Source organism: Ornithorhynchus anatinus, chromosome 1 (assembly GCF_004115215.2).
Source record: "Ornithorhynchus anatinus isolate Pmale09 chromosome 1, mOrnAna1.pri.v4, whole genome shotgun sequence".
NCBI classification, from domain to species: domain Eukaryota; kingdom Metazoa; phylum Chordata; class Mammalia; order Monotremata; family Ornithorhynchidae; genus Ornithorhynchus; species Ornithorhynchus anatinus.
The window spans coordinates 164,364,838-164,390,463 of NC_041728.1; the positions used below are offsets into that span (position 1 = coordinate 164,364,838).

Genomic DNA, 25,626 nt, shown 5'->3' on the forward strand with positions numbered 1-25,626 from the left:
GCAATAGTTTACTTTTTTACTTTTCACTCGAACGGTGGTATTTACCGAGCGCTGTGAACAACGAGCAGCGTTAGTAGTCTGCAGTCTACAATCTAAGTAGCTAACTGGCTCAGTGGAAAGAGCCCGGGCTTGGGAGTCAGAGGTCATGGGTTCGAATCCCGGCTCGGCCACTCGTCAGCTGTGTGGCTGTGGGCAAGTCACTTCACTTCTCTGTGGCTCAGTTACCTCAACTGTAAAATGGGGATGAAGACTGTGAGCCCCACGTGGGACAACCTGATTCCCCTGTGTCTACCCCAGCGCTTAGAACAGTGCTCTGCACATAGTAAGCGCTGAACAAATACCAACATTATTATTAACTGATTTAGAAGCCGAGTGAATGAATTAATAAAGCCACGTAGCCTAAAGAAAAGGGCACAGGGCTGGGAATCAGAGGAGCTGGAGTCTAATCAGCGTGGCTCAGTGGAAAGAGCACGGACTTGGGAGTCAGAGGTCGTGGGTTCTAATCCCGGATCCACCACTTATCAGCTGTATGACTTTGGACGGGTCAGTTAATAATAATAAAGTTGGTATTTGTTAAGGTCTTACTATGTGCAAAGCACTGTTCTAAGCGCTGGGGCGGATACAAGGTGATCAGGTTGTCCGACGTAGGGCTCACGGTCTGAATCCCCATTTTACAGATGAGGGAACTGAGGCCCAGAGAAGTCAAGTGACTGGCCCAAAGTCACCCAGCCGACGAGTGGCAGAGACGGGATTTGAACCCATGATCTCTGACTCCTCAGCCCAGGTTCTTAACCTCTCTGTGCCTCGGTTACCTCATCTGTAGAAGGGGGGATTATGTCTGTGAGCCCCACGTGGGACAACCTGATTTCCTTCTGTCTACTCCTGCACTTAGTGCTTGGCACACAGTAAGCGCCTAACAAATACCATTTAATCATTTTAATAATGTTGGTATTTGTTAAGCGCTATGTGCAGAGCACTGTTCTAAGCGCTGGGGTAGACACAGGGGAATCAGGTTGTCCCACGTGGGGCTCACAGTCTTCACCCCCATTTTACAGATGAGGGGACTGAGGCACAGAGAAGTGAAGTGACTCGCCCACAATCACACAGCTGACAAGTGGCACAGCTGGGATTCGAACTCATGACCTCTGATTCCAAAGCCCATGCTCTTTCCACTGAGCCACGCTGTATTATTATTATTATTAATCCTGGCTCTGCCACTTGCCTGCTGGGTGACCTTGGACATATCACAACTTCCCTGGGTCTGTTTCCTGCTTTGTAAAATGTGAATTCCAAACCTACTCTCCCTCCCCGATTTAGACTACGAGCCCAAGTCAGACAGGGATCATCTGACCTGATTATCTCCTATCTCCCCCCAGTGCCTGGCATTAAACTCTTATCTTCATATTTGTTATTCACAGTCAGTCAAGGGTATGATTGAGCACTCAGTGGGTGCAGAGCACTGTACTGAGCACTTGGGAGAGAAAAACATAACAGCAGTGTTATGTCAGTGAGAACGACATTACGGTCGAAGTGTAGGCCCACCGTACTGGGAGCTGGAACTGGACTGACATCTGGCATAAGACACAGGCCCAGAACGGGCAGATTTGGGGGTCGGCGGCCCCCCGGCTCTGCCCGATTGCCAGCTGCCTCCGCCCCGCCCCCCGACCTTCCGCTCCGGCCCGAAACCCCGGGTTGCACGTCCACGGGAGCGTCTGGCTGGTCCTCCCCCATCCCCCAAGACCCAGTCGCCACCCTGGCCGTGGCCACCACCCTCTCCCCGAGCCAGGGAGCCCACTTGCCCCCCGGCCAGGGTGGGAGAGGCGGCTGCCGGAGACCCAGTTGGAATTCGTCCGACCCCCAGAAAGAGCGGCCGCTGATTTGAGACGACCAGATGAGTGCTGGGTGACTGACAAGATGACCAGGAACCCTGCTCCCACCCCCTTATAAACTGGCCCATCCATCCCAGCAGCCCCTCAAGAGATCTCCCGCCTCCTCTAAAATCTACCCCCTCCGCCTGCGTCTCTGACACTTCTCCTTTTATCGTTTCTTATGGTATTTGTTACTGCACTTCCTATGAGCTAAGCACTGTTCTAAGCGCCGGGGTAGATCCAAGCTAATGAATCCAGGTCATCTTGTCAGCCGCTCGGCGTGAACGAGAAGACTCATCAACGGGTTCCTTCTTGAAGAGGTAACTTTTTAGGACTTTGAAAGTGGGGAGCGATGTGATTTGGTCAAGGTAAGGCAGGAGAGACGGGAATCCAGGCGCGGGGAAATGCCCTGAACGACAGGTTGGAGGCAGGGGAGTTGAGAGCAAGGAACGGTTAAGGAGGCGAACTCGACGGAGAGGGAAGAATACACCAGAAGGAGGAAAACTACCAGCCTGGATTTTACTCTAACGGACGAGGCCCAACGGACCAACGGCTGACTTAATTTCATGAGATCATTTCGTTATTCTGTATTTCTTTTCTAAAAGATAATAACCCCTCAGTAAAAGCCAGAAATAACGAGATTACTGAGATCTGAAGATTTTATTGATTTGTTTTAAAAGTTATTAGCAATTTGTTTTGGCGAGCAATCTTTTTAAAATAATTTCCTGAGGACTCGAGACCGGAAAACATGAAAACGAGGGCCAGAGCAGCATTTTTTAGGAGTCGGCTGGGAATGGCGAGGAGGTATTTACCCGTTGGCTCCTCAGAGCTGCCCTTTCGGGGAAGGGAAAAGGCTCGTCCTACCCCAGGGGTCTGCCCTTCTTGCACAGTAAAAGAAAGCAGAAGCGATTTCGTGGTTCATGAATCCTGCAACATGGCCTAATGGCAAGAGCCCGGGCCTGAGAGTCAGAAGGTCATGGGTTCTAATTCCCGCTCCGCCGCTGGTCTGCTGTGTGCCCTTGGACAAGTCACTTCACTTCTCTGTGCCTCAGGTACTTCATCTCTAAAATGGGGATTAAGACTGGGAGCCCTATGTAGGACAGGGACTGTGTCCCACCCGATTTGCTTGCATCCACCCCAGCGCTTAGTGCGCATAGTAAGAGCGCTCAGCACATACCGTAATTATTATTATTATCCACCCAAGATACTTGGGGGGTTCGATCGAGGTTATTTCTTGAGCGCTTACTCCGTGCCAAGCACTGTACTAAGCAGGTGGGAGAGTACAATATGACAGAGTTGGCTGGAGGTTTCATTATATCCATTATATCACCCCCCTCTTCACCCCACCTTGCTCCCATTCATTCATATTCCTTCCTTCCTTCATTTTCCTTCCTTCCTTCATTCAATAACATTTACAGAGTGCTCAGTGTATGCAGAGCACTATAGTACGCTGTCAGAGAGCACAATAAAAACAAAGGACACGGTCCCTGCCCTCCGGGGGCTTATAACCCACAACCCCTTCCCGCTCCGACTTTTCCCCCCGATTTAAACCTTCTTCCACTCCCTCCGATTGGTCCCGTTGGGTTCCTCCATTGAGGTTTCGGTCTCCAAGGCTTGAGGCCAGGTGTCTACGCTGGTCACGCCCTCGCTTGTATTTATACTTTTTAATTTGTCTCACCCTCCTCCCACCCCCTTATAAAGTCGCCCATCCTTCCCAGCGGTATCTCAAGCGATCTCCCACCTCCTCTAAAATCTAATCCCTCCGCCTGCGCCTCCGACACCATCCTTTCACCTCTTCCATCATTTCTTAGGGTGTTTGTTCCTGCACTTCCTACGAGCCAAGCACTGGTCTAAGCACTGGGGTAGCTACAAAAGCAGACAGAGAAGACAGAGGAAGCGGCGTCTTTTAGTGGAAAGAACCCGGGGCTTCGGAGTCAGAGGACGTGAGTTCTAATCCCGGCTCCGCCACTTGTCTGCTGTGTGACCTTCACTTCTCCGGGCCTCAGTCCCCTCATCTGTAAAATGGGGGTTAAGACTGTCAGCCCCACCCCGGCGCTTAGAACAGTGCTTGGCACAACGTTAAACGCTTAACAAATGCCACAAGTATTATTATCATTAATATACAAGCTAATCAAGTTGGACACAGCTCCTGAGCCACAAAGGGCTCATAGTTTAAGTCAGAGGGAAGATGGTTTAATCCCTATTTGACAGTTGAGGCAACTGAGGCACGGAGAAGTTCAGTTCCTTGCCCAAAGTCATACAGCAGACAAGGGGCACAGCTGGGATTCAAACCCAGGTGCTCTGACTCCCAGGCCCATACTCTTTCCACTGGGCTTAACTTCTTCTTTAAACCCTTGTTAAAAACACTTGCCCCCTACTCTGTTCCCTCCGTGACCCGCCATCTTCAACTGTTCACTGTCCAGTGGCTCTTTCCCCACCCTTTTCAAACACGCCACGTACCCCCCATCTTAAAAACCCCCCTCCCTTGACCCCATCTCCCTTCTACCATTCTTTTCCAAAGTCCTCAAATGAGTTGCTTAAGCTCACAGCCTCCACTTCCTCTCCTTGACCCCCAATTTGGGCTTCTGCCCACTCTGTTCCCAAGAAACTGCCCTCTCTGAGGTCAGCGTCGTCAGCGCTGTGGACCACCCCCCTTCTCCTGGAAACCATCTCCAACCTCGGTCTCACCGGCGCCATCCTCTCCTGGTTCTCCTCCCAGCTCTCTAGCTGCTCACTCTCCTTCCCTTTCGCGGGCCGCACCTCTGCCTTCCACTCGCCCCAAGGTTCAGCTCTGGGTCCCTTTCTGTTCTCCATCTCCATCCACTCCCTTGGAGAACTCGTTCGCACCTGTGGCTTCAACAACCCCCTCTATGCCGATGACTCCAGAATCTACGTCTCCACCCTTGACGTCTCTCCTCCTCTGCAGGCTCGAAATTTCCTCCGGCCCTCATGAAATCTCTACCTGGAAGTTCCGCCGACACCTCAAGCTAAACACGTCCCAAAGAGAACATCTCATCTGTAAAATGGGGATGAAGACCGTGAGCCTCACGTGGGACAACCTCATTACCTTGTACCCCCCCAGCGCTTAGAACAGTGCTCTGCACACAGTAAGCGCTTAACAAATGCCAACATTATTATCATCATCATCTTCCCGCCTAAACCCTGTCCTCCCTCCGACTTTCCCATCGCCGTAGACACCACCACCATCCAACTCCTAGTGTTCGTGTACAGTCGTTGCACTCTTCTGAGCCCTTAATACATGGCTCCGTACCCAGTAGACATTCAGTACATACTATTAAGTCGAGTGATTCTTAACACCAATATCCAGGCTCTAGTCTTTCCCTTGGGATCTTTAGCATCTCTATTATTTGAAAGTCGAAACAAGTTCTATCTAGTGATCATTTGAGCTCTCGTTGAGTGCTTCCTAGATGCCGAGCACTGTACCAAACACTTTTCAATGCATTAGACAGTGTTTATTGAGCGCTTACTATGTGCAGAGCACCGTACTAAGCAGTTCCCCAGCACTCATTAATGCAGGTACACAGGTTGTCAAAAATTCACTGCATTCACATCAGCAGCTCCATTTTTCTGGGAAAGGGGTAGAATCATTTTTACAAAAACATGTTGCTTCAAAGTCCCTTCTCTGTCCCAAGTCGGGCCCCTAAAAAAAAAAATACATAAATAACAACATAGTAACGACAGCATTGCTTTCCTGACTGGTAACGGTCAAATTCCCCACCTCCTTCCTGTTTGCTCAAACCAAACCGAAGAGGAAGGTGGGTTTTCTGGGCAAGTCTTTTGCCTTTACTTGGCGGCGGGGCTGCTGCTTTTAAAGTATAGATTTTTCATGTTTTTTCAAAGAAATCCATGATACGTAATTACACGTCATTACTGTTATGATTCACATAAAGCAGTATTTTCATGGCAAAAACTTCTTTGGTAATACTGCTCCTTTCCAATATTTGCAAATGATAGAAATGGCTAAAAAGAGCACTCCGCTACAGTTCACCTGTTGGTCTGTGTAATACAAAGTAGACTGCGAGCCCGTCACTGGGCAGGGATTGTCTCTATCTGTTGCCGAATTGTACATTCCAAGCACTTAGTACAGTGCTCTGCACATAGTAAGCGCTCAATAAATACCACTGAATGAATGAATGAACCAGCCCCACAGCACTTATGTACACATCTGTAATTTTATTAATTTGTAATGTCTGTCTGTCTTCCTCCCCTAGACGGTAAGCTCACTGTTGGTGGAGAATGTCACCGTTTATTGTTGTATTGTACTTTCCCAAGCGCTTAGTACAGTGCTCTGCACCCAGTAAGCGCTCCATAAATACAATCTAACGAATGAATACCCAACACAGAGAGAAACAGAGAGAAACCAAACCTGTCCATAGGTGTCCATTACCGACTCAATCAATTGTATTTATTGAGCGCTTACTGTGTGCAGGTCACTGAACTAAAGACTCGGGAAAATACAATATAAAAAGGAGGTAGACACACTCCCTGCCCACAGGGAGCTTAGAGTCTAAAGGAAGAGGTGGACATTTAAAAAAAAACACCTCACTCAGATAAGGACATTCAGTGCTGCATACTTCCATCTACCCCAAAACATTGATCGTGCTTGTAAAAATGACTAAATCTCCCAGACATCATACTGCAAAATACATGCACGTTATCTGGCTGATTGGCGACATGGCAACTCATCGAATATACTAACTTGCGTTAACCTGGGAAATTAGAATGGATTCCTCTCAATCCGAGTTCATTTCGCAAGTGAAAAATTAAGTCTTTTCCTGCTTGCTTTTCACTGTCTGATCCTAAAAAGAATAACTCAGGGAGAGTAGAGAAAAATGTTGGTCGTAAAATGAATACCCTAATAATAACTGTGGTATTTGTTAAGCGCTTATGGATGTCAGGTGCCGTGCTAAGCATTGGGGGAGGTTCAGGATAATCGGGGCCCACACTGGGCCCCCGGTCTAAGGAGGGGTGAGAGCAGGTATTGAATCCCCATTCTGCAGATGAGAGAACTGAGGCCCGGAGAAATAACTCTCGCAGCAGGTAAGTGGCGGAGCCAGGATTAGGACCGTGGTCCTCTGACTCCCGTGTTCTTTCAACCAGGCCTTGCTGCTTCCCCACTCAACCCATCTTCTCCCGAAGCCAAGCTATTTTCTCTGAAGAGTGAAGATGAGGCTATTTTTTAATGGCATTTTTTAAGCTGCTCTAGATTGTAAATTCAGAACAGGCAGGGAACCTGTCTGCTAATCCTTTTGTATTGTACTCTTCCAAGTGCTTTGTACAGTGTTCTGCACATAGTAAGCACTCAATAAATACTACTGCTGATTGATTAAGCACGCTTACTATGTGGCAGACACCGTATTAAGTGCCGGAGAAGATACAAGATAATCAGGTTGGACACAGTCCAAGTCCCACATGGGGCTCAAAGTCTTAATCCCCATTTTACGGATGAGGGAACTGAGGCCCGGAGAATAATAATGTTGGTAATTATTAAGGGCTTTCTATGCACCAAGCACTGTTGAGTTATTTTGTTAATGAGATGTACATCACCCTGATTCTATTTATTTGCTATTGTTTTAATGAGATGTTCTTCCCCTTGATTCTATTTATTGCCATTGTTCTTGTCTGTCTCCCCCGATTAGACTGTGCGCCCGTCAAAGGGCAGGGATTGTCTCTATCTGTTACCGATCTGTACATTCCAAGCGCTTAGCACAGTGCTCAGCTGATAGTAAGCGCTCAATAAATACTACTGAATGCATGAATGACTTGCCCAAAGTCACAGAGCAAACAGCAGTGCCGGAAATAGAACCCAGGTCCTCTGACTCCCAGGCCCGTGCTCTTTCCATTAGGTCACGCTGCTTCTCTATGACAAAGCATATCCAGAATAAATTTACATGCAAAGCAACTAGTCAGCTCTTAACTGCAATAAAATTAGGATAAATGCACATAAAACCTTTCGAAATAGCATCTGTTTCACTCGGTGGCAGGCCCATACCTATGTTTCTTCCACCCGACCTTACTGCATTTCTGGTGGCTAATTTCTTCCTAGCAGTCCACCTCCCGATCTACAGCATATCCTGCTAACCCACCCTTCCTTCTCCAGCCCAACCGCGACTACTCTAATCAAAGCACTTACACTGCCTCGCTCGACTACTGCATCGGCCTCCTCGCTGACGCCCCCGCCTCCTTTCTCTCCCGACTCCGGTCCAGAGTTAATAATAATGTTAATAATAATGTTGGTATTTGTTAAGCGCTTACTATGTGCCAAGCACTGTTCTAAGCGCTGGGGTAGACACAGGGGAATCAGGTTGTCCCACATGGGGCTTACAGTCTTCATCCCCATTTTACAGATGAGGTAACTGAGGCACAGAGAAGTTAAGTGACTTGCCCAAAGTCACACAGCTGACAAGTGTCCGAGCCGGGATTTGAACCCATGAACTCTGACTCCAAAGCCCGTGCTCTTTCCACGGAGCCACGCTGCTTCTCTGGAGCCACGCTGAGAGTTCCGTCGAGAACCTCCAGGAGTTGTCCATCCAAATCTGCATCGAACCCAAATTCTTTACCGTCGCTTTTAAGGCGCTCCATCAGCTCTCGCCGCTCCTACTTTAACTCCCTGATCGCCCGCTACGACTCGGCCGGCGCGCTTCGCTCCTCTACCGCCGGCCTATTCCCAGTACCTCGATCTCATCTGTCTGGCCACCGACCCCTTGCCCGAGACTCCCACTGGCCTGGAAGTCCCTTCCCCTTCGTATCCCAGAAAACGTCACCCTCCCCACCCTCGGAGCCCTCTTCAAATCGCATGTCCTCCGAGAGGCCTTCCCGGCCTGCGCTTTCATTTCCCTCCCTTCTGCGTCACCTGAACACATATTCACCTCATCCTCAAATCACTTACAAGCCTATTCTTCCACTCTGCCCCTTCCCTTATCTGTAATTATTGTAACGTCTTGTCTCCCGTATAGAATGTGAACTCCTTTGTGGGCAGGGATCACATCTACCAACTCCATTGGACTGTACTCTCCCAAGCGCTTAGCACAGGAAACACTCAATTACTACCACTGATTGACTGATTTCTTTCCCACTTTGAGCTCGTTCCTTCACAGCACCACCCCAGAACCATTCATTAACGCTCAAGAGCCTTCCCTGACTAAGCCCTCCTTTCCTCTTCTCCCACTCCCTTCTGCCTCACCCTGATTTGCTCCCTTTATTCACCCCCTCCCTCGGCCCCACGGCATTCACCTCCATATCCGCAATTTATTTATATAAATTCCTGTCTCCCCCTCGAGACCATAAGCTCGTTGTGGGCGGGGAGCGTGTTTTACCAATTGTTTGTACTCTCCAAGCTCTTAGTACGGGTGCTCTGCACACAGTGAGCGCTCAGTACATACAACTGACTGAGGCCTTCCCCGACTGAGCTCTCATGAATGATGAAAATGGTATCTGTTAAGTGCTTTACTATGTGCTGGCACTGTACGAAGGCGCTGGGATGGAAACAAGCAAATCGCTCACGCTTCAATTCCTATTTTCCAAATGAGGTAAATGAGGCACAGAAGTGAAGCGACTCGCCGGGACAAAGAGCCGACAAAGCGGCGGAGCCGGGACTAGAACCCAGGTCCTCCGATTTAACAAATACCCCAATTATTATTATTATTCCCACGACTGATTGAAGTTAGAGGGTTCCCCATAAACCCGTTTTTCCTATTTTATTTCTCACATCTGGGGCGCGACAGAAGCCAGAAGCCAGCTGTAACTGCGACGGTAACCTTGTATTACCCCCATGGCACAGAAGGACTCTGGTCCTCAGCTGTGACCAGTTGTGACCAGAGATATTTACCCCTACACATCCTTCGCAGAAAAGGCAACAGCGAATGAGGCCAGAGGAGACAGCAGCCCCCGCTTCCCACTCTGCCAAAATAGAAACCGGACAAATCCGCTTAAGGGAAGACAACGGCGACTTCATTCGGTTCTTCCGACACCTCTGGCAGAACTCCGGGCACGGCCCTGCAGAGAAATGAGCATTAAAGAATGAGAAAGAAAAAACTCACCCCCAAACAGTGGCTCGGGTTCCACCAGTATTTCCTGTTTTGGGGAATGGGAGCTCGTACTTCATCCCTAGAAAAGAGGGGACGGAGACAGAGGGAAAACGTCAGGAGACGGGTCATTTTCTGTCGCCTGTTCTTCCTAACTACTACAGATCGCACGTTTAGACCGAGGCCAGAGGAGGGCCGGGCCCTACCGACTTTTACGGAGCGAACTAAGCGTCGGCTTTAGCTTTTTCAAGGCCGTGTGGGGAAGCCGCTGCGGCAGAACCGTCTCTAAAGCGCACCCCAAACGCTGAGAACGAATTTTCGTCTCGCCACCTGCCTGGGAATCCATCTAAGGATGGATTTAAGGACCGAAAGCTAGGGACACTCTGCAGGGTGGCCCAGGGGAAGAGCACGGGCCCGGGAGTCCGGGGACCTCGTTCTCATCCCAGCTCTGCCGAAGGCTTGCCGTGGGACCCGAGGCAAGTCGCCTGACTTCTTCGGGGCCTCAGTTTCCTCAAATGTGGAACGGGGGTCCCCTATCTCTTCCCCCTCCAGCTGTGAAGCCCCACGCGGGACTGGGTCCAACTGGATGAACCTGTATCTACCCCAGCGCTTAGAAAAGTGCGTGACATACAGTAAAGCACTCTAACAAATACCATAATGATGATAACCTCACTTCTCAGCGGCCTTTACTTTTCCACTCTGGGGCCATTAAAAAGATCGAAGCGTCTCTCGTTTAGGGGTGGCCAGAAGTGTCTCCTGGGGAAGGTCTGAGAAGTCGCTCCTCCTGGCCCTGGCTGTACGGTATTTCAGACCCTCTTTCCCGAACTGAGGGAAGAGGTCACCGCCAACACCAGTCTCGGGCCCCCGGCCCTAGTGGAAGAGCTTTCGATTAGCCATCGTCACACCTCAGAGTCCCCCCTTTGGCCGCTCGACGGCCAGCTGAACGACAACTTGGCGACGCTGCGATTATAATCTGCTGGACTCTACACACCTGTGGAGCTGGGACTCTCTTAGCGCAACAGAAAAAAAAAGTCTGTGCCAATGACGCTTGTGGGAGCCTTGTTTTCGCAGGCCACAGGACCTTTGGGCAAAGGGAATTGTCGTCTTCTCATTCATATATCTAATTTCTATTTTTCTAAGCTTCGTATTTGTTCCTCTCAACTCTAGACATGGTGAGGATCATCCCGATTTAATAATAATAATAATTATGTTGGCATGTGTTAAAGCGCTTCCTATGTGCCAAGCACTGTTCTAAGCACTGGGGTGAGATACAAGGTAAAACAGGTTGTCCCACGTGGGGCTCACGGCCTTCACCCCCATTTACAGGTGAGGTAACTGAGCACCGAGAAGTGATTGGCCCAAGGTCACAGAGCTGACGAGTGGCAGAGGCGGAATTAGAACCCACGACCTTGACTCCCAAGCCCGGGCTCTTTCCACTGAGCCAGGCTGGAAGTCCCACCTCCTCAGCCTGAGCACGTTCTTGGTCTCGGCATTCTGAACGGGAAGCTGGCTCTCCTATCGCGTGCCCAGGAGCTTGGCTGGGGTTGCCACGAAATTTGAGTTTACGCCTCCCCGCCCCGCCGCGTTTATTGCTATGCTGTACTCTCCCAAGCGCTCAGTACAGTGCTCTGCACACAGTAAGCACTCAATACTACTGAATGAATGAAAAAGCTGGACTCTCCGTCCCCGTCTTCCCACTCTCTCTTTCTGGTCCTGGCCTTGGCCACGATCTGGACCTCCCCCTCCATCCCACCAACGGTGACCTGAATTCTGGCTCCTTCCCCACTCACAGCCGAACTACATCTGCTAGAAGGGCAGGGTTTGGATCTAAGAGACGAGGGACAGGCTTAAATTTAATCCCTAGGAAACCGACAAGGGAAACGTGCCCAGGGGACACTAGGCCATCGAAGACACCGCGCACGGCTTCGACGCTCCGTCCCTCTCCTCTCGTACGTCTGAGCGGCGGCGAGGGGCGGCCCGAGAGACCTTTCGGGGAAATCGCCACCCCGCTCCCAACGGAACCAACGCGGAACGGCGGGAAAGAGAAAGGACGTACTCGGTGAGCGGTCGGACGGTCGACACCCCTGCTGAGCTGGTGCTGGCTCCTCGGCTATCCCTCCACCATCTAGAAACATAGTGACGGCCATCTCCAGATTATTGTTGCACGCTTCGAGCATGTGCTTCCCTACGCTCTCATTGGCACCTAGAACACCAGAGAGGCAAAGAACAAGTAAGTCCAAGAGCTCGGAACTGGAAGACGGATAATTACAATTCTTTACTAAGCGCTGAAGCGATTAAAAGAAAAGTCAAAAGTAAACCAAACAATGGAGCGTGACATTTTAATTGGCTTTTCTGGAGTCATTTATAAACCACCCGTGGGCGGCGGGAGCCGACAGTGATAGGAACCTACTGTAACTGGATCCTACTGTGATCTTTTTTTTTTTTATTAGTTTTCTGAAGTCCTTCTCGCTCTCTAAAAGTGCAGGCTGACTGATAATGCCCCAATGCTGACAGACGTCAACTCTGCCAGTCTTTGTTTCTGGGTTTTTGCATCTGGTTTTTTCTCTTTTGGAACCTTCCTGGTTGAGCTAGAATCTGAAGGTGCGTGCTCGTCGGTCGGGGGCTGTTTTGGCTAAGAGCTGAAATTAACTCGTGTTATTTTATAGGTACCTGCCTCACAATCAATTGCAAATTTTTACTGATTCACAATCATCTGAAGTGAATCCCCCAATAAGCCGAGCTGTTTTACTACAGGACACTAAATAAGTTCAGGAATAAGACCGGGGTTTAAACACCTAATTCTATTTCACCATTTCTTCTTAAGTGAAAATAGAAGACTATTTCTCATCACGGCTTACCCACTGGAGCAGATTCAAATAAGCCACAAAGATGCCGGGCACCTCGAATGCGCACACGTCCAGAAACTCGAGACGTGCGCTCAGTTGTGGGCAGGGAATGCGACCACCAACTCTGTTGTATTGTACTCTTCCAAACGCTTAGGACAACGCTCTGCACCCAAGCGCTCCACCTCCCTCCCTCTGCTCTTCCCCCTTCCCCCACTGCACTTGTGCATATTTGTCTATATTATTTATTACTCTATTTTATTAATGGTGCATATATCTACGATTCTATTTCTCTTGATGGTACTGATGCCCGACTACTTGTTTTGTTGTCTGTCTCCCGCTTTTAGACTGTGAGCCCGTTGTTGGGCAGGGATGGTCTTTATCTGTTGCCGAATTGTACATTCCAAGCGCTTAGTACAGTGCTCTGCACACACTAAGCGCTCAATAAATATGACTGAAATACTGCGGATTGTTTTAGCACAGTGCTCTGCACACCGGAAGTGCTCAATAAAGATCACTGACGGTAGGCAGGTCCAGAACGGATCAAAAGCTTTCTTTCACCGGATTCACGTATTGCTAGGGTATTAATAACAAATAACAACACTGGCATTTGTGAAGGGCTCGCTACGTGCCAAGCACCGTACTAAGCGCTGGGGTAGATACGACGGAAGCAGGTCGGACCCGATCCCAGTCCCCGTCGGGGCTCGTATCTAAGGGAACAGGACTCAAACTGTCCTTTGCTCTCCCCGGGCAATTCTGCTTAAAAGCAACAGGGTGGCCAGGAGCAAATGGCTGCTGGGCAGGGTCACCTCCAAGGGAACAAGGGACACAGACTGGCACGAGAGAAAGGTGCAGGGGGAGAAACCAGGACCCGGAGCCCAAGGGAGGGAGAGAACAGGGCGACACGGAATGCGGAAAACGGGATAAAAGTGGGAATGGGCTGGGAGAGACAAGAGGAGGGGACTGGCTCACAGTGGCTCTACTGGGGTGAGGAAGGCCTAAAATGGCAGCCCAGCGACCCAGTGGAAAGACCACTGGACTCGGGAGTCCGGAGACCCGGATGGGAAGCAGCTTGGCTCAGCGGAAAGAGCACGGGCTTGGGAGGCTGAGGTCATAGGTTCGAATCCCGGCTCTGACACTTAGCTGTGGGACTGAGGGCAAGTCACTTCACTTCTCTGTGCCTCAGTTCCCTCATCTGGAAAATGGGGATTAAGACTGGGAGCCTCACGAGGGACAACCTGATGACCCTGTATCTACCCCAGCGCTCAGAAGAGTGCTCTGCACATAGTAAGCGCTTAACAAAGACCACCCTTCTTATTGTTAGCTCCAGCTCCGCCCCTTGCCTCCTGGGTGACCTCGGCCTAGTCACTCCATTTCTCGGGCTCTCAGTTTCCTCATCTGTAAAAGGGAATAAAATCCCTGCTCTCAGTGAGGGGCAGGGACGCCGTCCATTCTGATAATCTTGTATCTGCCTCCAGCACTGAGGGCAGGACTGACAGCTGGTGGGCACCAACTACACACTGCTAGAATTCTGCGTGGCTCAGTGGAAAGAGCACGGGCTTTGGAGTCAGGGCTCATGAGTTCGAATCCCAGCTCTGCCACTCGTCGGCTGTGGGACTGTGGGCGAGTCACTTAACTTCTCTGGGCCTCAGTTCCCTCATCTGTAAAATGGGATGAAGACTGTGAGCCCCACGTGGGACAACCTGATTCCCCTATGTCTACCCCAGCGCTTAGAACAGTGCTCGGCACAGACTCCCAAACCCGGGCTCCTTCCACCGAGCTATGCTGCTTCTCCTCTAACACACTCCAGCGGGCCAATTTTCCCTGCCCAGAGCGGCCCACCAAACTTTTCTTCAAAATAACTGTGGTATTTTTTAAGCGCTTACTAGGTGCCGGGCACTGTACTGAGCGCTGGGGTGGATACATGAAAATCGGGTTGGACGCGGTCTAGATTCTAGATTGTGAGCTCGTTACGGGCAGGGATGGTCTCTCTTTATTGCTGTATTGTACTTTCCCAAACAATTAGCACAGTGCTCTGCACACAGTAAGCGCTCAGTAGCGCTTCTCAATTGAGAAGCGGCGTGGCTTAGCGGAAAGAGCCCGGGCTTGGGAGTCAGAGGATGTGGGTTCTAATCTCGGCTCCGCCACTTGTCGGTTGTGTGATCTTGGGCAAGTCACTTCATGAGGCTGTGAGTTCTAATCCCGGCTGCCACTTAGCTGCGTGACTTTGGCCCAGTCACTTCACTTCTCTAGGCCTCAGTTCCCTCATCTCTAAAATGGGGATTAAGACCGTGAGCCCAGGGACAACCTGATCACCTTGTATCCTCCCCAGAGCTCAGAACAGTGCTTGGCACATAGTAAGCGCTTAACAAATATCATTATTATTATATTATTATTATTATTCTCTGGGCCTCAGTTCCCTCAACTGTAAAATGGAGATTAAGACTGTGAGCCCCACGTGGGGCAAGATGAAGACCCTGTGTCTACCCTAGTGCTTAGAACAGTGCTTGGCACATAGTAAGCGCTTAACAAATGCCATAATAATAATAATATAATAATAATATGAATGAATTCATTCATTCATTCAATAGTATTTATTGAGCGCTTACTATGTGCAGAGCACTGTACTAAGCGTTTGGAATGAACAAGTCGGCAACAGATAGAGACGGTCCCCGCCGTCTGACGGGCTCACGGTCCGATCGGGGGAGACGGACGGACGAGAACGATGGCAATAAATAGAGTCGAGGGGAAGAACGTCTCGTAAAAACAACGGCGACTAAATAGAATCGAGGCGATGTACATTTCATTAGCAAAATAAATAGGGTGACGGAAATATATACAGTTGAGCGGACGAGTACGGTGCCGAGGGGAGGGGAAGGGAGAGGGGGAGGAGCAGAGGGAGATGGGGGGAAAAGAGGGTTTAGCTGCGGAGAGGTGAAGGGGGGTGGTAGAGGGAGTAGAGGGAGAAGGGGAGCTCAGTCTGAGAAGGCCTCTCGGAGGAGGTGAGTTTTAAGTAGGGTTTCGAAGAGGGGAAGAGAATCCGTTTGGCGGAGGTGAGGAGGGAGGGCGTTCCGGGACCGCGGGGGGACGCGGCCCGGGGGTCGACGGCGGGACGGGCGAGACCGGGGGACGGCGAGGAGGTGGGCGGCGGAGGAGCGGAGCGTGCGGGCTGGACGGTAGAAAGAGAGAAGGGAGGAGAGGCAGGAAGGGGCGAGGGGACGGAGAGCCTCGAAGCCCAGAGTGAGGAGTTTTTGTTTGGAGCGGAGGTCGATAGGCAACCACCGGAGGTGTTTCAGAAGGGGAGTGACAGGCCCAGAGCGTTTCTGCGGGAAGATGAGCCGAGCAGCGGAGTGAAGAATAGACCGGAGCGGGGCGAGAGAGGAGGAAGGGAGATCGGAGAGAAGGCCGACACCGTAGTCTAGCCGGGATATAACGAGAGCCCGTAGCAGTAAGGTAGCCGTGTGGGTGGAGAGGAGAGGGCGGATCTTGGCGATATCGTAGAGGTGAGACCGGCGGGTCTCGGTGACGGATAGGATGCGCGGGGTGAACGAGAGAGACGAGTCAAGGATGACACCGAGATCGCGGGCCGAGAGACGGGAAGGACGGTCGTGCCGTCCACGGTGACGGGGAAGTCTGGGAGAGGTCCGGGCTCGGGAGGGAAGATGAGGAGCTCGGTCTCGCTCATGTCGAGTTATAGGTGGCGGGCCGACATCCAGGCGGAGACGTCCCGGAGGCGGGAGGAGACGCGAGCCCGAAGGGAGGGGGAGAGGACAGGGGCGGAGATGTAGATCCGCGTGTCATCTGCGGAGAGATGGTAGTCGAAGCCGTGAGAGCGGATGAGTTCACCGAGGGAGTGAGTGTAGATGGAGAACGGAAGAGGGCCGAGAACTGACCCTTGAGGAACTCCAACAGTTCGAGGAGGGGAGGGGAAGAGGCGCCTGCGAAGGAGACCGAGCAGGACCGGCCAGAGAGGTGAGAGGAGAACCGGGAGAGGACGGAGTCCGTGAAGCCGAGGTGAGATAAGGTGTGGAGGAGGAGGGGATGGTCGACGGTGTCAAAGGCAGCAGAGAGGTCGAGGAGGATCAGAATGGAGTAGGAGCCAACGGATTTGCCGAGAAGGAGGTCACGGGTGACCTCGGAGAGAGCGGTCTCGGTGGAGCGGAGGGGACGGAAGTCAGATCGGAGGGGGTCCGGGAGAGAATGGGAGTTAAGGAATTCTAAGCATCGATCGTAGACGACTCGTTCTAGGATTTTGGAAAGTAGGGTAGTAGGGAGACAGGGCGATAACTGGAGGGGGACGTGGGGTCGAGAGCGGGTTTTTTTTAGGATGGGGGAGACGTGGGCGTGTTTGAAGGCAGAGGGGAAGGAGCCCTTGGAGACTGAGTGGTTAAAAACAGAAGTTAAGGAAGGGAGGAGGGCAGGGGCGACGGTTTTAATAAGGTGAGAGGGAATGGGGTCCGAGGCGCAGGTGGAGGGGGTGGCACTGGCGAGGAGGGAGGAGATCTCCTCTGAGGATACTGCAGGGAAGGATGGGAAAGTAGGGGAGAGGGTCGGTGGGGGGGCGGGGAGAGGCGGAGGGGTGACTTTGGGGAGCTCAGACCTGATCGTGTTGATTTTTTTGATGAAATAGGTGGCCAGCTCATTGGGGGTGAGGGATGGGGGACGGGGAGGAAAGTAACTGACGACAGGATTAAGAACAGATGCACTAACTTTTGCAAGATATTTTAAGCCACGGAAAAGAAGGGACCGTTCCCCTACGGGTTGGGGGGGGGCGGGGGATTCTAGGAAAATATGCATTATTATTTACATTACAGTTAAGTTTATTTTACAGATTCATTTCACAGTACATGATTTTACAGAACATATTGCAGATAATGAACTTGGCAAACAACTCTCTTTGATTCTGTAATTCAGAAGGAGCAACATTTTAGTGTTAGTCGAGCAATACTTACGGCTAGGCAATAATGATCGTTAGAGATACAGATCTAATTACACCCTGACTCCTGCGCCCCAAAATGACGATGATTCTCCTTAATATTTTCCAGTTTAGCATAGAGGAAATGGGGCAGACCATCAACCATGCAAAACTACTTACTGAGCACCGCCTGAGCACTGTAGTACGCTCTTGGGAATGGAAAACTTGATCGACACGATCCCTTCCTCGAGGTATTTACAGTCTGATCAAGGGTAGAAGGAAGGACTTTTTTTTCCGTTATTCTCGGTCTCTTTCAGAGGTTCCTCCTCCGCCTTTCACCCTCAAGGTTCGGTTGTGGGTCCCCTTCCAGTCTCCATCTCCACCCCTCCCTCCGAGAACTGACTCGCTCCCACGGCTTCAGCTACCACCTCTGTGCGGGTGATTCCCAAATCTACACCTCCAGCCGCAGACAGCGGGGTGGAAAGAGCCCCGGGCTGGGGAGTCCGAGGTCATGGGTTCGAATCCCGGCCCCGCCGCTTGCCAGCTGTGTGACTTTGGGCAAGTCACTTCACTTCTCTGGGCCTCATCGGTCAAAGGGGGATTAAAACGGTGAGCCCCACGTGGGGCAACCTTGATCGCCTTGTATCCCCCCCCGGTGTTTAGCACATAGTAAGCGCTTAACAAAATACCACCATTATTAATATTATCCTTCCTGTCCTGGAAACCATTACCTTGGCGCTTCCTCGACTCATCTCGCCCAATCGACCCACATGTTCTACCCCTCCATCCCGTACGTTCAACCTTCCCGGCGTCGCTACAGTTTCTCCCTTTCCTCTCCGTCCAAACTTTTAACCCCGTTAATAAAAATGTGGGTATCTGTTAACGCTTACTATGTGCCGAACACCGTTCTAAGCGCTGGGGTAGATACGGGATAATCGGATTGCCCCACGTGAGGCTCACAGTCTTCATCCCCATTTTCCAGATGAGGTCACTGAGGGCCCGAGAAGTGAAGTGACTTGCCCGAAGTCACAAAGCTGACAGGTGGCGGAGTCGGGATTAGAACCGACGACCTCTGACTCCTAAGCCCGGCCTCTTTCCCTAATCCAAGCGCTTACCCTATCCCCCCCTTGATTACCGTCTCCATCTCCTTCCTGACCGCCCTGCCTCCAGTTTCTCCCCACTCCAGTCCATACTTTATCTTGCTGCCCCGTTTGTTTTCCTACAGAAGAATCTCATATCGGCCACTCGCCAGCTGTGCGACTGTGGGCATGTCACTTCACTTCTCTGTGCCTCAGTCACCTCATCTGTAAAATGGGGATTAAGACAGTGAGCCTCCCGTGGGACAACCTGATGACCCTGTGTCCACCCCAGCGCTTAGAAACGGTGCTCTGCACATAGTAAGCGCTTAAACAAATACCAACGTTATTATTATTACAGAAGCGTTCCCCGCTCCTCAAGAACCTCCGGTGTTTGCCCACCCACTCCTCATCCAACAGAACATCCTCTCCATTGACTTTAAGCAGTCGATGCCCTTGCCCCTTCCTACCTCACCTCACCGTTCTCCTACTAAAACCCAGCCCTCACACTTCACTCCTCTAATGCCAACCTACTCGCCGTACCTCGGTCTCGTCTATTTCGCCGCCGTCCCCTGGCCCACGTCCTGCCTGGGACGCCCTCCCTCCTCACATCCGACAAACGATGGCTCTCCCCACCTTCAAAGCCTTACTGAAGGCACGTCTCCTCCATGAGGCCTTCCCTAAGCTCTCATTTCTTCTTCTCCACCCCCCCGGGTTTTTGCGTCACCCTGATTTGCTCCCCTTATAATAATGTTGGCGTTTGTTAAGCGCTTACTATGTGCCAAGCACTGTTCTAATCGCTGTGGGGGGATACAAGGTGATCAGGGTGTCCCTCGTGGGGGTTTCACGGTCTTCATCCCCATTTTCCAGATGAGGAACTGAGGCCCAGAGAAGTGAAGCGACTTGCCCACAGTCACACAGCTGACAAGCGGCGGAGCCGGGATTAGAACCCATGACCTCTGACTCCCAAGCCCGGCTCTTTCCACTGAGCCACGCTGCTTTATTCACACCTCAGCCCAACAGCACTTATGTACGTATCCGTAATTTATATTTATTTAATTTATTTATTTATTTAATTGGAAGCAGCGTGGCTCAGTGGAAAAGAACCCGGGCTTGGGAGTCAGAGGTCATGAGTTCGAATCCCAGCTCCGCCACTTGTCAGCTGTGTGACTGTGGCCAAGTCGCTTCACTTCTCTGTGCCTCGGTTCCCTCATCTGTAAAATGGGGATGGAAGATGGTGAGCCTCATGTGGGACAACTTGATTACTCTGAATCTACCCCAGGGCTTAGAACAGTGCTCTGCACATAGTAAGCGCTTAACAAATACCAACATCATTATTATTATTATGCTCACGCCTGTCTCCTCCTCCAGACTGGAGTGTGTTGTGGACAGGAATGTGTCAACTGACTCTGTTATTCTGTCCTCTCCTAAGCACTTAGTACAGTGGTCTGCACCCAGCAAGCGCTCAATAAATGCAGCTGATTTGATTAATCAGGACTTAGTGTCCTCGTACCTTTCCTCCAGAAAGAAGAAACATTTCCTTAGAAAACAAGCCAGCATTAAGGAGAAATAAATCACAACTAGCACTCTCATGGAAAAAAATCAACTACCCCCTTGGAAATAAAACCTGAAATGGGTCTGATGAGATTTAGTTTCAAATTCCAAGACTTCGGTAATTTCTAATGCCACATGTGGATCACCCTTGCATAAAACATTTATATGCTATCCATACGGCACGCCTGCAATAATATCTGAAAAACATCTCTATCCTGCACTGCAAATCTTTCTATTCATTCATTCATTCAATAGTATTTATTGAGCGCTTACTAGGTGCAGAGCACCGTACTAAGCACTTGGAATGGACGATTCGACAACAGATAGACACTTTCTACTCACCATTCCAAAAGAAAACGGTGAGTTCTTTAGTTTTTAAATTGCATTTATTCCATTTCAACAGGATGACATCTTTGGGCCCCCACCTGTCTAATGCTAGGACAGGATAAATACAGGCCACAAGACAGATATGGGTTCCCCCCAAAACGAAAGCCAAGCATGAGGTTTATTATTTCATCGCAATGGCTCAGGTCTATATTTATTACAAAGGAGAAGAAAGAAAGGCAAAAAAAAGAGATATGAGACGCATCTTTAATAAGCTAAACATCATCAGTGTTACTCCCACCCACGTGGTAACAGGCTACTTTTAACGGAACTACCAGAGCAAGCCGTTTAGTTGGACTGTGGCGTAGTGGATGCAGCACGGGCCCGGGAGTCACGGGTTCTAATCCCGGCTCCGCCACCTGATCGCTCTGTGACCTTCACTTCTCTGGGCCTCGGTTACCTCACCTGCAAATCGGGGATTGAGACTGCGAGCCCCAAGTGGGACAGGGACCGTGCCCAACCCGATTTGCTCGGATCCACCGCGGCGCTTGGCCGAGTGCCTGACACGCAGTAAGCGCTTAACAAAAACCACAATTATTATGCATTCAGTAGCATTTATTGAGCGCTTACTATGTGCAGAGCACTGGACTCAGCGCTGGGCATGTACAATTCGGCAACGGACAGAGACCATCCCTGCCCAGTGACGGGTTCACAGACCAAAGGGGTGAGACAGACGGCAGAGCAAAACAGAACAAAAGACATCATCGAAATAAGTGGAATCAAGGAGATATACACCTCATTAACAAAATAAATAGGGTGTTATTCTTTAATATAATTGAGAGCCGCTACCAGCCTACCCCACGATACGGCCAGCTTTGGTGTCCCGATAGCGTGGATGAACTGTGGACGGCTCTGACACGGAGTACGTTTGCTCCCCGACTTCTGCGCCTCGGGGAGGTTCCTGCTCTGACAGCCGCGCGGCACAAGGTGCCGTACAGGGGCTCTAAAATCCTCCTCCACTCCCAACGTACGCTCCCTTCATCCCTCGACTCGAGCGGCCTCGCCGTTCCCACCCTTCCCCGTCCCCTCCCCAATCCCCCCTCTCCCGCCCACCGCTCTTCCCCCTTCCCCTCCCCTCGGCGCATATCTGTATATTACAGATATCGATTACAGTCGATTAGACTGTAAAGCCTGTCAAACGGGCAGGGATTGTCTCTATCTGTTGCCGAAATGTCCATTCCAAGCGCTCAATAAATACTATTGAATGAATGAATTGATGACCCTATTTATTTTGTTAATGACATGCCTATCTCTAAGGTTCTATTTATCACATCTGTTTAGAGAAGCAGCGTGGCTCAGTGGAAAGAGGCCGGGCTTGGGAGTCAGAGGTCATGGGTTCTGATCCCGGATCCGCTGCTTGTCAGCTGGGTGACTCTGGGCAAGTCACTTCACTTCTCCGGGCCTCGGTTCCCTCGTCTGGAAAATGGGGATGAAGACGGTGAGCCCCATGTGGGACAACCTGATCACCTTATATCCCCCAGCGCTTAGAACAGCGCTTTGCACATAGTAAACGCTTAACAAACGCCATCATTATTACTGTCTTGTTGGTGCTGCACTGTTTTTGCTTTGCTGTCCGTCTCCCCGGTTGAGACTGTGAGCCGATCACTGGGCAGGGATCATCTCTGTTGCCGCACCGTCCATTCCAAGCGCTCAGTACAGTGCTCTGCACATAGTAAGCGCTCAATAAATACTACTGAACGAATGCATGTCCCCTCAACTCAGCCACCACACCCACACCCTCACCCGTCTCCCAGTCCCTTCCACACTTCCGAGCTCCGGGATGCCTTTTCGGGGGGCGTGTGGTGTGCAGCTTGGCCTAGCGGACAGAGCCCGGGGGCCAGAAGGTCATGGGTTCTAATCCCAGCTCCACCTCCTTGTCCGCTGGGTGACCTGGGGCAAGTCACTTCGCTTGCCTGGCCCTCAGTCCCTCATCTGGGACGGGGACTGCGTCTATCCCAGTGCCCAGACTGTGCCTGGCACATAGTAAGCGCTTAAATACATTATTATTATTTTAATAATAATGTTGGGTATTTGTTAAGCGCTTACTATGTGCCATGCACTGTTCTAAGCGCTGGGGTAGATATAGGGTAATCGGTTGTCCCACGTGAGGCTCACAGTCTTCATCCCCATTTTACAGATGAGGTAACTGAGCACCGAGAAGTTAAGTGACTTGCACACAGTCAAAACAGCTGACCAGTGGCAGAGCAGGGATTTGAACTCATGACCTCTGACTCCCAAAACCTGAGCTCTTTCCACTGAGCCACGATTCATGTGTATTTATTGAGCGCTGCCGGTGTGCGGAACACTGTGCTAAGTGCTTGGGAGAGTACAGTGCGACACTGTAACTTTTTAACTTAGCACAGGGGGTTCGGCAAGAGCGAACATTGCCTCCTCCCCGCTCTGACCCGGTAGCCCAACCTTCTTCCCTGGTCAAAGCTGCAAGAAGGGGAACGGGGACCAAAGGGTAGGGAGAGGTGACGGGGGCGGGAGCAGCGGGGACCCAAGACGGCCGCCGCGTCGCTTGTCCCGTCACTCCGGTCCCGTCCGTCCCTGAGGCTTCGGGGTTGGCAACTCTACGCTCACCTCAAGGCGTTATTCGTTCATTCCGATAGCATTTATTGAGCGCTTACTATGTGCAGAGCACTGTACTAAGCGCTTGGAATGGACAATTCGGGCAACAGATGGAGACCATCCCTGCCCAGATGGGCTCCCAGTCTAAATCGGGAGAGAGATAGCAAATCAGAACAGAACAAGTAGTCTGGTGTAGATATCAAGATAAACAGAATCACAGATAGAGACATATCATTAACAAAATAAAGAGAGTAATAAATAATACCTATGCACGGTGCTGTGGGAGGGGAAGGGGGAAGAGCAGAGGGCGAGAGAAGGGGGAATGGGGAGGGAGGAGGAGTCAATGAATCACATTTATTGAGCATTTACTGTGTGCTGAGCACTGTATTAAGCACTTAATAATAATGTTGGTATTTATTAAGCGCTTACTACGTGCAGGTTACGAGAAAATGAGATTCTACGGTGTGAAGACGGAGGGAGTCCGGGGGAGCGGACTGAGCCTGGAGCGCGGGGGAGGAAACGGAGGGCTTCTCAGAACAGGAGAGGCCAGGGAGGTGAGGAGAGATGATCGTGATGCTCATGATGATGCTATTTGTTAAGCGCTATGTGCAAAGCACTGTTCTAAGCGCTGGGGGGGGGGGGATACAAGGTCATCGGGTTGTCCCACGTAGGGCTCACAGTTTTAATCCCCAGATGAAGAGTGGAGAGGGAATCGACTTTCTTGCAGCGCCTGGATGTGAACGTTCGGGGCAGGGCTTAGGCCCGTTGGGGCGACAGAAACGGCCAGACCGCTCCCAACCGAGGCTGTGGTTACTGCCAGGTGGCCAGGACCCAGACTCGCCTCTCCTAAGATCCTCTACTTCCTAGAAGTCACTGGTCATCCATATAACTAAATGAACAAAAATCCCTGTCCTTTCAAACCTCCAAATACTGAAGAACAAAAATTAACATTATATATATAAGAATATATTATATTATAATATATTTCACAATGTATTATATAATGTATTATATTACATTATAATTTATTGCTATATAATATAATGTATATATGTATACATATATATGTGAATTGCCAATTACATATATATATATATATGTAATTGGCACCTCCAAACTAAAAAAATTCCTAAGCTGCAAACAGCCTCTCTCCTCTACCATAAAGGCCCATCCCATACACAAAGAAGGGAATGTGAGCGTTTATTGTGGTACTGTACTCTCCCAAGTGCTCAGTGCAGTGCTTCGCACGTCATAAGCGCTCAATCAATACAACTGAATGAATGATAAGGAAAGAGGCGTAACAACTAAGACATTGGGCAGTTCTCTTCCCAGGACACTAGAAATAGTACAGAATTGGTAGAAGACGCAATGCCCTTTTGAAATTTCTGCCGCGCTTTTCTGTCCTTCCTACACTAATTTTCAAATCTTTAGCAAATTCTTAGCATTTGCCTTTGAAGACGACTGACGAACAGAGGGAGCCTGCTCCATTTACCAGCTGCTACGTTCCTGGGAAAGACCAGGGGGTCCAAATGGATCCCGGGGGGAGTAAAACACCACCGGCAAACTGGTACCGTGGGACTGAACGGTAAGTAGGGCGATTAAATAAATCTGGACTACTTATTCATTCATTCATACATGCGTCCTGTGTGCGGAACACTGTATTAAGCGCTCGGTGAGAGGACGATACAACAATAAACCCATTCCCTGTCCACCGACGAGCTTAGGGTGTAGAGCTACGAGAAGCAACGGCGTTATTAGTCACCCTCATTACCCGGCGGCAGCTAATTTATATAATATACAGCAATACAGGAAATGCAGATCGTTCTAAACTACAGTCAGCCACTCTTGTTAAAATCCACGTGCTTGGGAGCCACTCCTGTTAAACTCCACATTGCAGGGAGACACTCCCTGCCCACAAGGGGCTTCCAGTCTAGAGGGGGAGACGGATGTTATTATAAGTTACAGATATATAGTATATAAATTAATCTGTACGTAACGCACAGGTATAGAAGTGCCGTGGGACCGGGGGTGGGGGAGAGATACCGAGGGTCCAAAGGGTCTGTGCGTAGATAATTGCAGAACAGTCCAAAGGGTCCGTGCCAGTGCACGGATAATGCAGAACAGTGCTTGGCACAGAGTAACCGCTTAACAAATACCATAAAAAAAAAAAAACGCAGAAGGAGGCGGGAGCTGGGGAAGAGAGGGCTTCATCGGGGAAGGCCTCTGGGAGGAGACGTGACCTTAATGAGGCTCCGAGGGTGGGGAGAGCGATGGTCTGGCGCATACGGAGCGGGAGGAAGCTCCAGGCCAGAAGGAGGATGTGGAAAAGGGTCGCACGGTGAGCAAGCTGGCGGCAGCGGAGCCCCGGCG

The 25,626-nt window shown here is 50.6% G+C and overlaps 1 protein-coding gene across 1 annotated transcript in view; it reads right to left on the reverse strand.

Moving 5' to 3' along the window:
- The window catches only part of UBXN7 (UBX domain protein 7), an 86,836-nt gene that overhangs the window by 40,552 nt on the left and 20,658 nt on the right, over positions 1-25,626 (reverse strand). The window contains 4 exon segments of the mRNA XM_029061146.2: positions 9,929-9,970; positions 9,973-9,995; positions 11,970-12,012; positions 12,015-12,116. Of these exon segments, the coding sequence (XP_028916979.1) occupies positions 9,929-9,970; positions 9,973-9,995; positions 11,970-12,012; positions 12,015-12,116 (210 nt within the window).